Source organism: Armigeres subalbatus, chromosome 1 (assembly GCF_024139115.2).
Source record: "Armigeres subalbatus isolate Guangzhou_Male chromosome 1, GZ_Asu_2, whole genome shotgun sequence".
Lineage (NCBI taxonomy): Eukaryota > Metazoa > Arthropoda > Insecta > Diptera > Culicidae > Armigeres > Armigeres subalbatus.
In genome coordinates, this window is record NC_085139.1 from 298,893,804 (window position 1) to 298,906,799 (window position 12,996).

Here is a 12,996-nt window from a genome sequence, read left to right on the forward strand (position 1 = left end):
TTTCGTGCGGAAGTTCCTTTATGATGACGTTCGGAAATTCCTCCAGGCTATCGTCAGGATGTTCCTACAAAATTTCGTCCGGAAGTTCCTCCAAGATTTCGTCCGGAAGTTCCTCCAGGATTTCGTTTAAAACTTCCACCAGGATTTCGTCTGGACGTTTCTCCAGGATTTCGTGTGGAAGTTTTTCCAGAATGCCGCCCGGAAGTTCCTCCAGGAGTTAGTCCGGAGATTCCTCCAGGATTTCGTCCGGAAGTTCTTCCAAAAATTCATCCGAAAGTTCCTCAAGCATTTCGTGCGAAAGTTCCTTTATGATGTCGTCCGGAAGTTCCTCCAGGATTTCGTGTGGAAGTTCTTTCAGGATTTTGTCCGGAAGTTCCTCCAGGATTTCGACTGAACGTTCCTTCAGGCTTTCGTCAGGATGTTCCTTCAAGATTTCGTCCGGAAGTTCCTCCAGGATTTCGTTTGGAACTTCCTCCAGGATTTCGTTTGGACGTTTCTCCAGGATTTCGTTTGGAACTTCCTCCAGGATTTTGTCTGGACATTCCTCTAGGATTTCGTGTGGAAGTTTTCCAGGATGCCGTCCGGAAGTTCCTCCAGGATTTAGTCCGGAGATTCCTCCAGGATTTCGTCCGGAAGTTCTTCCAGAAATTCATCCGAAAGTTCATCAAGTATTTCGTCCGAAAGTTCCTCCAGGATTTCGTGTGGAAGTTCTTCCAGGATTTCGTCCGGAGGTTCTTTCAGTATTTCGTCCGGAAGTTCCTCCAGGTTTTCGTTCGGAAGTTTCTCCAAAATCTCGTGTGAAAATTCTTCCAAAATTTCGCTCCGAAGTTCTTACAGGATGTCGCCCGGAAGTTTCTTCAGGGTTTTGTCCGGAAGTTCCTCCAGGATTTCGTCCAGAAGTTCCGCCAGGGTTTCATTCGGAACTTTCTCCAAGATTTCATCCAACAGTTCCTCCAGGATTTCATCCGGAAGTTCCTTAAGCATTTCATGTGGAAGTTCCTTTATGATGTCGTCCGGAAGTTCCTCCAGGATTTCATGTGGAAGTTCTTCCAGGATTTCGTGTGGAAGTTCTTCCAGGATTTTGTCCGGAAGTTCTTCCAGGATTTCGACTGAAAGTTCCTCCAGGCTTTCGTCAGGATGTTCCTACAAGATTTCGTCCGGAAGTTCCTCCAGGATTTCGTTTGGAACTTCCTCCAGGATTTCGTCTGAACGTTTCTCCAGGATTTCGTGTGGAAGTTTTTCCAGAATGCCGTCCAGAAGTTCCTGCAGGATTTAGTCCGGAGATTCCTCCAGGATTTCGTCCGGAAGCTCTTCCAAAAATTCATCCGGAAGTTCCTCAAGCATTTCGTGCGGAAGTTCCTTCATGATGTCGTCCGGAAGTTCCTCCAGGATTTCGTGTGGAAGTTCTTCCAGGATTTTGTCCGGAAGTTCTTCCAGGATTTCGACTGAAAGTTCCTCCAGGCTTTCGTCAGGATGTTCCTACAAGGTTTCGTCCGGAAGTTCCTCCAGGATTTCGTTTGGAACTTCCTCCAGGATTTCGTCTGAACGTTTCTCCAGGATTTCGTGTGAAAGTTTTTCCAGAATGCCGTCCGGAAGTTCCTCCAGGGTTTTTTCCGGAGATTCCACCAGGATTTCGTCCGGAAGTTCTTCCAGAAATTCATCCGGGAGTTCCTCAAGCATTTCGTGCGGAAGTTCCTTTATGATGTAGTCCGGAAGTTCCTCCAGGATTTCGTGTGGAAGTTCCTCCAGGATTTCGTCCGGAAGTTTCTCCAAAATTTCGTGTGGTTCTTCCAGGATGTCGTCCGGAAGTTTCTTCAGGGTTTTGTCCGGAAGTTCCTCAAGGATTTCGTCCAGAAGTTCCGCCAGGGTTTCATTCGAAACTTTCTCCAAGATTTCATCCAACAGTTCCTCCAGGATTTCACCCGGAAGTTCCTCAAGCATTTCGTGCGGAAGTTCCTTTATGCTGTCGTCCGAGAATTCCCCCGTCTGGAAGTTTCTCCAGGATTTCATCCATAGGTTCTTCCAGGATTTCGTTCGAAAGTTCCTCCAGGGTTTTGTCCGGAAGCTCCTCCAGGAATTCATCCGGATGTTCCTCCAGAATTTCGTCCAGAAGTTCCGCCAGAGTTTCGTCCGGAAGCTCCTCTAAAATTTCGTCCGGAAGTACCTCCAGGATTTCATGTTGAAGTTCCTCCAGGATTTCATCCGGAAGTTCCTTCATGAATTTCTACAAAAGTTTCTCTAAGAGTTCTTTCCGGAGTTCTTACAGTTTAGATAAAATTCATTTATTTTCAGGAGGTTCCTACAGGATTTCATCCAGAAGTTCCTCCAAGATTTCGTCTTAAAGTTTCTCCAGGAATTCGTGTGGAAGTTCCTCCAGGATTTCGTTTGGAACGTCCTCCAGAATTTTGTCTGGACATTCCTCTAGGATTTCGTGTGGAAGTTTTTCCAGGATGCCGTCCGGAAGTTCCTCCAGGATTTAGTCCGGTGATTCCTCCAGGATTTCGCCCGGAAGTTCTTCCAGAAATTCATCCGGAAGTTCATCAAGCATTTCGTCCGGAAGTTCCTCTAGGATTTCGTGTGGAAGTTCTTCCAGAATTTCGTCCGGAGGTTCTTTCAGTATTTCGTCCGGAAGTTCCTCCAGGATTTTGTCCGGAAGTTCCTCCAAAATCTCGTGTGGAAATTCCTCCAAAATTTCGTTCCTGAAGTTCTTCCAGAATGTCGTCCGGAAGTTTCTTCATGGTTTTGTGCAAAAGTTCCTCCAGGATTTCGTCCAGAAGTTCCGCCAGGGTTTCATTCGGAACTTTCTCCAAGATTCCATCCAACAGTTCCTCCAAGATTTAGTCCGGAGATTCATCCAGGATTTCGTCCGGAAGTTCCTCAAGCACCGTTTTTTCAACCTGTTGCCGGAAAATAAACTTGCTGTCGAGGGACAAGCCAAGGTTGTCGGCCTCATTGGCCCATTCCACAGTCGTGTCATTGAGGATAATTTTACAGTCCCCAGACGGAACATGTTTAGGGGATTTAGAGTGGGGGATAATGATGACCTGGGTCTTCGCCACGTTGATACAGATCTTCCAGCTGGTGAGGTACTTTGTCTGGGCATTCAGGCTTCGTTGGAGTTTTGCCACTAGCGCTCTGATAACTCTACCTTGGTAGACGATGGAGGTGTCATCTACGAACAGAGGCAGAATGCCGCCTTTTGGAGGTTCTGGCATGTCGAAGGTGAACAGATTGGAAAGCAGGGGGCCGATGATACGGCCCTGGAGACGCCTGTTGTGCGCATTGGGACTCGCTCCGCTGGTAAAGAGCCGGAATGTCCTTGCCGACAGGTATTTGTTGATGATTTTCACCAGATAGCTGGGAAGATTGTAGCGATGTAGTTTATACACCAGGCCATCATGCCATACATTGTCGATATCGAGTAAGGCCATGGCGGATGTTTTAGAGATAGACTTGTTCCGTCTGAGGACGTTGGTAACTCGGGTTAGTTGGTGTACGGTTGATCGACTGCATCGGTAATTAAACTGTTCCTCGGGTGTTCGGCAGACTCAAGTAACCGGCTGTGAATCGCCTTTTCAAACAGCTTGGATTACCCTGAGAGAAGGCTGATGGGGCGATAACTTTGGCTGACTTCCAGGACGATGGGAAGTAGCTGAGACGGAGACACTGATTAAAAAGCAGCGAAAGGTGCTCGAAGAACGGAGCACTGTCGAAGCTTTGGGCCTTCATGTTCTTCGATGATTTGATATAGGCCGTTAATTCGCCAGTTGTGATCTCCAACTCCTCCGAGTAGTCGTTGGGAATAAGATGGAGGTTGTTAGCATGCTCATTAACGGCTGCTTCGTGTGGACTGACGATGTTCTGTCCAAGATCGTTTGAGCTGACGAAGTGACGACCTATTTCGGCAACCGTCTCTGCAGAAGTTATCAAGCGATCCTTGGAGCCATTACAATCTAAAGGAATCAAAGGTGGAATGGGCTGAGGCTTAAATTTTAGAATTTTGGTTAGCTTCCAGAACGGCTTAGCACAGTCTGGGAGAGCGCGGATCTAATTAAAAAAAATACTATTTCTGAGGTCCACCATTCTGGCCTGGATAATTTTGGTCATGCGATTGCACCGGGTCTCAAGCGCAGGCAGCCCAGTACGTTGGTACTGCCTGTGAGTGACATTTCGCAGACGGATCAAATCTTTGGAACATGCTGTTCGCGGGCTAGAGATAGCGCCCCCTGGATGTCGTGCAGCTGCTCGTCGACGTCTTCGGATGACACCGGATGCCACTGGTAGTCGATGTTCTCGTCCACGCACCGTTGAAACCGACCCCAGTCGACTTGGTGATAATTACGCCGTGTTAGCTCGTGCCGATTCACCGAAGTTGATGGCGGAACATCACCGGATAGTGGTCCGAGCTGAGCTCCTGGAAGACGATCGGCTGGAAGAGACGCGATCCTTCATTTTCGTGATGAAGATGTCGACCGGGTAGGGCTGTCAGGGCTCAGGATGGTGTAGTGGCCTTCTAGCTCGTCGTTGCACCAGACGACTCCGTTCCGGTTTGAGACAGTAAGCTACGATGAACTTGACGACTCGGACAGAGGTGGTGACTTCCACTCCAACGACTTCGATAATTTTGAGCTTGAAGCCCGGTAGCAGGCGGCAGGTGAAGTTGCTCCGCAAAGCGATTACCACTCCTCCCTTTCTTGAGCATGTTCGATCAAACCTCACCAGGCCAAAACCCGGAATTGTTGCACTTACCTCGGGCTTCAGGTGGGTTTCGGTGATGAAAGGTGCGTCAATCTCCTTCTCCTGAAGGAAATCGCTGAGCTCGACGATTTTGTTCTTGAGCGAGCAAGCGTTCAAGTTTGCCAGACCCTATCTAGAAGCCATTTTCAATGACCAAAGGCCAGAGTGTAGATTTGGTCGCATGTTGGCTGAATATTGGGGTCAGCTGCTCTGTGGGAGGATCGGAATCGCTCGACGGGGAGCCGCGATGGCTGGCAAGTTCACCTCGTTGACTACAGGAACACAGTTCTTCTTCGGTAGGGTCCTGGTGGAAGCCTTCTTCCGGATTTCCAGGAATTCGGCTCGCTTTGGGCAGCCCTTTGTGTTGACCCGATGTTTGTCGCCACAGTTGGCGCACTTGGGATCGACCACCTCCATCTTGTCGCACTCGGATGAGGTTCGCTACACTTGTTGCAGCGCGGCTTCATGCGGCAGTTCCTAGTGCCGTGCCCGAAATTGAAATAGTTGGTGCACTGCGCTCCCAGTCAACGAGGGTGTAATTTATAACGCCAACCAAGTTCAGGTCTTTCCAGGCAGTCGAGCCCTGCTCCAGATGGATCAGGTAAAGCTGGTCGCGATATCTTCTCGCTTTGTCGTGACGAGCGATCTTGTGCACGGCTACTGGCTTCATTCCGCAACTTTCAAGTTCTGCTTGAAGCTCTACCTCCTTCATGTCGTGGAGTCCACGCAGCAAAGCCTTGAGCGGCTTCGTGCCGGGATGGTCATGAGTGTAGTGCTCATACTTATGGACCTCGAGGAGCTCCACGACGGATTAATGATGGTCCATGTTGACCGGCATCACTTTCACGCCCTCGCTACAAAGCCGGAATGTACATTTTAGCTCTTTAGCGATTAATGCGCGCATGCGAAACACAGGGCTTTTTATGCACAGGGAAAATGAAGCAGTGGGCCAAAAGCCCCGTACCTTACTGCAATCTGATGTCCGTGTTCGGGATTTATGAACGAGATTCATTATTTTTGAATTTTTCACCGTGTTTGGAAAGAAATAACATTTTCACTAGTTTAACCTTGATAATCAACAGTATCAATAGAATTGGCAAATTGCTGCAGAGTTTCCGAATTGAAATGTTTCCGAATTCGTTTGTCCGATTTGAAATGTTGAGGAACCTAATAATTTTGCCTGTTTTTCAACACAATCGTAAATAAATTTGTCGAGAAAGCAAAGCAGGCGACAGTCTGTACAGAATTTTACTTGATTAAAAATTATTGAAAACATGCCACAATTTGCTAATCTTTTATTCAATCTGTCAGTTGCAGTGCCCATTTCGGTCGTCCGCTTTCCCATCGTCTTGTCGTTTCGAGCGAAAGCATTATCAATTAATTATGCAAATCGGTCGGACAAGAAGAACATAATCCTCGTTAAATTCGACAACGACAACGAAAAACGTTGTATAACATAGTTATTTTTTTTTGTCATAAGCGAAATCCTCTGTGCCGCAGCGACAAACCAGTGCCAGACAGAACCGCCGCGATGATTAGCTAACGACTGATTTCCATGTTCCGAGTGGTCCTCCATTGCGCGTGAAGTGGTGAAAGTGTGCTCTGCGGAAAAGTGCGGGACTCCGGAAAATTTAATTTAAAATTCAAATATTGAAACTCGAGGTCAATTGAGCACGTTCCGAGCAAATTCGGACTGCTTTCCGGTTGCATACATTGAAGATTCAGCACCGGAAAAGAAGACACCCTCATTCGGGAGGGGGTTTGAATTTCTGTGTGTCGAGAGGGACCTTTTCATGTATGAATGTGAATGCAACCAAACTCGGTTCCGGACAGTAGATTTGCACCGAAGACCAAGACGACAACTTTGCACAAATTTGTTCCGGTGCAGCGAAATGAAAGTTTAGCAGAGGAGATTGCTGATTGGACAACCGGCGAGCAAGATGATGGATGCTCCGGTGAATTTCAACGAGGGTAAGTACCAATAACCATTTGTATAGAACTTACATTACTTCTCGAAAATTGTCAATTTTGTTGAACGGATCGTAGAATGACATCACACGGGTTGGGGTATTTCGCGAAACAATTTTATTAAAATTGTTTTCCAGTTCATAATGTATTTAGTTGTCGCTTGAATATGTAAAAAAAATGAAAGCTGGATAGAATTTGTATTAAGTAATAAGCCAACTTACAGCAAACTCGATTTGCCAAAGACTTCTCTATAACAGTTGCATAACATGAACTGTCAATGTAGTTCAGCCAGTGCAGAGGTTCGATTCGACCCGAGAGGCGGGAAATTACTGTGTGTCATCAGACATGTCATGTTGGTTGTTGGTTCCCGCAGTAGCAGTATATGGATGATAAATCAAAAACCGAACTTAAATCAGAACCGGGTTCAACTTGGTCCCGCGACTGGGGTGGCCACATGCAATCGAAAACCGTACCCGCGGGAAGGGATGAGATTGTATTTGAGAAATGGCATACTCCTTCGCTTCATATACAGGATTGAGTTGACGATGGGTCGTTGTTCGTCGTCGGTGCAATTGCAACAGCAAGCAGGGAATAACACTGGCAAAGTTAATTTTGTTCTATTTTATGGTCGCTGTGATTCGGGTTGCTGTCATCGTCCTTGCGTGATTACAACAGTTGTAAACAGAACCGAACGGTTGAAGCCAAATGTTCTGATGTGCTGCGGCGATGGAGTGTGGGTGGTTTCTGCCAAAAATGATGCTCAACTCGCTTGTATCCAGAACACGACACGTCCCATTAATATCGGCGGGAGCTCAGATTTTGCTACACAGCAAATGATGGCACTGGCAGCTGTTACCATTTATGGAAGAACATTCAATGTTGGACAAAATAGTTTTCGTAATATGACAGAGAAGTTTCTTTATTAGCAGTATTTCAAATCATTTATTAATATTTATAATTTACTCGAAGTCCTCATGAAACATAATCCTATCAAAAGCGGAGCGGAGGGAATCCTAACCAGATTCCGGAGGGAACCGTAACAGGATTTCGGAGGACATCCTAAAAGGATTCCGGAGGACATCCTAAAAGGATTCCGGAGGACATCCTAAAAGGATTCCGGAGGACATCCTAACCAGATTCCGGAGGTAATCCTAACCGGATTCCGGAGGTAATTCTAACCGGATTCCGGAGGGAATCCTAACCGGATTCCGGAGGTAATTCTAACCGGATTCCGGAGGGAATCCTAACCGGATTCCGGAGGGAATCCTAACCGGATTCCGGAGGGAATCCTAACCGGATTCCGGAGGGAATCCTAACCGGATTCCGGAGGGAATCCTAACCAGATTCCGGAGGGAATCCCAACCAGATTCCGGAGGGAATCCTAACCAGATTCCGGAGGGAATCCTAACCGGATTCCGGAGGAATCCTAACCGGATTCCGGAGGAATCCTAACCGGATTCCGGAGGAATCCTAACCGGATTCCGGAGGAATCCTAACCGGATTCCGGAGGAATCCTAACCGGATTCCGGAGGAATCCTAACCGGATTCCGGAGGAATCTAACCGGATTCCGGAGGAATCCTAACCGGATTCCGGAGGAATCCTAACCGGATTCCGGAGGAATCCTAACCGGATTCGGAGGAATCCTAACCGGATTCGGAGGAATCCTAACCGGATTCCGGAGGAATCCTAACCGGATTCCGGAGGAATCCTAACCGGATTCCGGAGGAATCCTAACCGGATTCCGGAGGAATCCTAACCCGGATTCCGGAGGAATCCTAACCGGATTCCGGAGAAATCCTAACCGGATTCCGGAGGGAAATCCTAACCGGATTCCGGAGGGAATCCTAACCGGATTCCGGAGGGAATCCTAACCGGATTCCGGAGGGAATCCTAACCGGATTCCGGAGGGAATCCTAACCGGATTCCGGAGGGAATCCTAACCAGATTCCGGAGGGAATCCTAACCAGATTCCGGAGGGAATCCTAACCGGATTCCGGAGGGAATCCTAACCGGATTCCGGAGGGAATCCTAACCGGATTCCGGAGGGAATCCTAACCGGATTCCGGAGGGAATCCTAACCGGATTCCGGAGGGAATCCTAATCGGATTCCGGAGGGAATCCTAACCGGATTCCGGAGGGAATCCTAACCGGATTCCGGAGGGAATCCTAACCGGATTCCGGAGGGAATCCTAACCGGATTCCGGAGGAATCCTAACCGGATTCCGGAGGAATCCTAACCGATTCCGGAGGAATCTAACCGGATTCCGGAGGAATCCTAACCGGATTCCGGAGGAATCCTAACCGGATTCCGGAGGAATCCTAACCGGATTCCGGAGGAATCCTAACCGGATTCCGGAGGAATCTAACCGGATTCGGAGGAATCCTAACCGGATTCCGGAGGAATCCTAACCGGATTCCGGAGGAATCCTAACCGGATTCCGGAGGAATCCTAACCGGATTCCGGAGGAATCCTAACCGATTCCGGAGGAATCCTAACCGGATTCCGGAGGAATCCTAACCGGATTCCGGAGGAATCCTAACCGATTCCGGAGGAATCCTAACCGGATTCCGGAGGAATCCTAACCGGATTCCGGAGGGAATCCTAACCGGATTCCGGAGGAATCCTAACCGGATTCCGGAGGAATCCTAACCGGATTCCGGAGGAATCCTAACCGATTCCGGAGGAATCCTAACCGGATTCCGGAGGAATCCTAACCGGATTCGGAGGAATCCTAACCGGATTCCGGAGGAATCCTAACCGGATTCCGGAGGAATCCTAACCGGATTCCGGAGGAATCCTAACCGGATTCCGGAGGAATCCTAACCGGATTCCGGAGGAATCCTAACCGGATTCCGGAGGAATCCTAACCGGATTCGGAGGAATCTAACCGGATTCCGGTGGGAATCCTAACCGGATTCCGGTGGGAATCCTAATCGGATTCCGGAGGGAATCCTAACCGGATTCCGGAGGGAATCCTAACCGGATTCCGGAGGGAATCCTAACCGGATTCCGGAGGGAATCCTAACCGGATTCCGGAGGGAATCCTAACCGGATTCCGGAGGGAATCCTAACCGGATTCCGGAGGGAATCCTAACCGGATTCCGGAGGGAATCCTAACCGGATTCCGGAGGGAATCCTAACCGGATTCCGGAGGGAATCCTAACCGGATTCCGGAGGGAATCCTAACCGGATTCCGGAGGAATCTAACCGGATTCCGGAGGAATCCTAACCGGATTCCGGAGGAATCCTAACCGATTCCTGAGGAATCCTAACCGGATTCGGAGGAATCCTAACCGGATTCCGGAGGAATCCTAACCGGATTCCGGAGGGAATCTAACCGGATTCCGGAGGAATCCTAACCGGATTCCGGAGGAATCTAACCGATTCCGGAGGAATCCTAACCGGATTCCGGAGGGAATCCTAACCGGATTCCGGAGGAATCCTAACCGGATTCGGAGGAATCCTAACCGGATTCCGGAGGAATCTAACCGGATTCCGGAGGAATCCTAACCGGATTCCGGAAGGAATCCTAACCGGATTCCGGAGGGAATCCTAACCGGATTCCGGAGGGAATCCTAACCGGATTCCGGAGGGAATCCTAACCGGATTCCGGAGGGAATCCTAACCGGATTCCGGAGGGAATCCTAACCGGATTCCGAAGGGAATCCTAACCGGATTCCGAAGGGAATCCTAACCGGATTCCGGAGGGAATCCTAACCAGATTCCGGAGGAAATCCTAACCGGATTCCGCAGGGAATCCTAACCGGATTCCGGAAGGAATCCTAACCGGATTCCGGAGGGAATCCTAACCGGATTCCGGAGGGAATCCTAATCGGATTCCGGAGGGAATCCTAACCGGATTCCGGAGGGAATCCTAACCGATTCCGGAGGAATCTAACCGGATTCCGGAGGAATCTAACCGGATTCCGGAGGGAATCCTAACCGGATTCCGGAGGAATCCTAACCGGATTCCGGAGGAATCCTAACCGGATTCCGGAGGAATCCTAACCGGATTCCGGAGGAATCCTAACCGGATTCCGGAGGAATCTAACCGGATTCCGGAGGAATCCTAACCGGATTCCGGAGGAATCCTAACCGATTCCGGAGGGGAATCCAAACCGGATTCCGGAGGGGAATCCAAACCGGATTCCGGAGGGGAATCCAAACCGGATTCCGGAGGGGAATCCAAACCGGATTCCGGAGGGGAATCCAAACCGGATTCCGGAGGGGAATCCAAACCGGATTCCGGAAGGGGAATCCAAACCGAATTCCGGAGGGGAATCCAAACCGGATTCCGAAGAGGAATCCAAACCGGATTCCGGAGAGGAACCAAACCGGATTCCGGAGGGGAACCCATACCGGATTCCGGAGGGGAATCCAAACCGGATTTCGGAGGCCAATCCAAACCGGATTCCAGAGGAGAATCCAAACCGGATTCCGGAGGGAATCCTAACCGGATTCCGGAGGGAATCCTAACCGGATTCCGGAGGGAATCCTAACCGGATTCCGTAGGGAATCCAAACCGGATTCCGTAGGGAATCCAAACCGGATTACGTAGGGAATCCAAACCGGATTCCGAAGGGAATCCAAACCGGATTCCGAAGGGTAACCCAACCGGATTCCGAAGGGGATTCCTAACCGGATTCCGGAGGGAGTCCTAACCGGATTCCGGAGGGAATCCTAACCATATTCCGGAGGGAATACAGCCGGATTCCGGAGGGAATCCTAGCCGGATCAAGGAGGGAATCCTAGCCGGATTCCGGAGGGAATCCTAGCCGGATTCCGGAGGGAATCATAGCCGGATTCCGGAGGGAATCATAGCCTCCGGAGGGAATCCTCGCAGGATTCCGAAGGGAGTCCTAACCGGATTCCGGAGGGAGTCCTAACCGGATTCCGGAGGGAGTCCTAACCGGATTCCGGAGGGAGTCCTAACCGGATTCCGGAGGGAATCCTAACCGGATTCCGTAGGGAATCCAAACCGGATTCCGAAGGGAATCCAAACCGGATTCCGAAGGGTAACCCAACCGGATTCCGAAGGGGATTCCTAACCGGATTCCGGAGGGAATCCTAACCGGATTCCGGAGGGAGTCCTAACCGGATTCCGGAGGGAATCCTAACCGAATTCCGGAGGGAATACAGCCGGATTCCGGAGGGAATCCTAGCCGGATTCCGGAGGGAATCCTAGCCGGATTCCGGAGGGAATCCTAGCCGGATTCCGGAGGGAATCCTAGCCGGATTCCGAGGGAATCATAGCCTCCGGAGGGAATCCTCGCAGGATTCCGAAGGGAATCCTTGCCGGATTCCGAAGGGAATCCTTACCGGATTCCGAAAGGAATCCTCACCTTCCGAAGGGAATCCTCGCCGGATTCCGAAGGGAATCCTCGCCGGATTCCGAAGGGATTCCTCACCGGATTCCGGAGGGAATCCTCACCGAATTCCGAATGGAATCCTCACCGGATTCCGAATGGAATCCTCACCGGATTCCGAATGGAATCCTCACCGGATTCCGAATGGAATCCTCACCGGATTCCGAATGGAATCCTCACCGGATTCCGAATGGAATCCTCACCGGATTCCGAATGGAATCCTCACCGGATTCCGAAGGGAATCCTCACCGGATTCCGAAGGGAATCCTCACCGGATTCGAAGGAATCCTCACCGATTCGAAGGAATCCTCACCGGATTCGAAGGAATCCTCACCGGATTCCGAAGGAATCCTCACCGATTCCGAAGGGAATCCTCACCGGATTCCGAAGGGAATCCTCACCGGATTCCGAAGGGAATCCTCACCGGATTCCGAAGGGAACCCTCACCGGATTCCGAAGGGAATCCTCACCGGATTCCGAAGGGAATCCTTACCGGATTCCGAAGGGAATCCTCGCCGGATTCCGAAGGGAATCCTCGCCGGATTCCGAAGGGAATCCTCGCCGGATTCCGAAGGGAATCCTCGCCGGATTCCGAAGGGAATCCTCACCGGATTCCGAAGGGATTCCTCACCGGATTCCGAAGGGAATTCTCACCGGATTCCGGAGGGAATCCTCACCGAATTCCGAATGGAATTCTCACCGGATTCCGCATGGAATCCTCACCGGATTCCGAATGGAATCCTCACCGGATTCCGAATGGAATCCTCACCGGATTCCGAAGGGAATCCTCACCGGATTCCGAATGGAATCCTCACCGGATTCCGAAAGGAATCCTCACCGGATTCCGAAGGGAATCCTAGCCGGATTAAGAAGGGAATCCTCACCGGATTCCGAAGGAAATCCTCACCGGATTCCGAAGGGAA

At 50.1% G+C, this 12,996-nt stretch overlaps 2 protein-coding genes across 4 annotated transcripts in view; one reads left to right on the top strand and one right to left on the bottom strand.

Annotated features, from left to right (window-relative positions):
- Positions 1–12,996, bottom strand: part of LOC134207793 (glutamine-dependent NAD(+) synthetase) — a 363,415-nt gene that overhangs the window by 80,805 nt on the left and 269,614 nt on the right. The gene's annotated exons all lie outside the window — the stretch shown is intronic.
- LOC134207791 (cytosolic carboxypeptidase 2-like) overlaps positions 6,060–12,996 on the top strand; it is a 277,167-nt gene continuing 270,230 nt past the window's right edge. Inside the window, exon 1 of the mRNA XM_062683701.1 lies at positions 6,060–6,708. Within this exon, the coding sequence (XP_062539685.1) occupies positions 6,678–6,708 (31 nt within the window). The 5' untranslated portion in view covers positions 6,060–6,677. The remainder of the gene's footprint in view (positions 6,709–12,996) is intronic.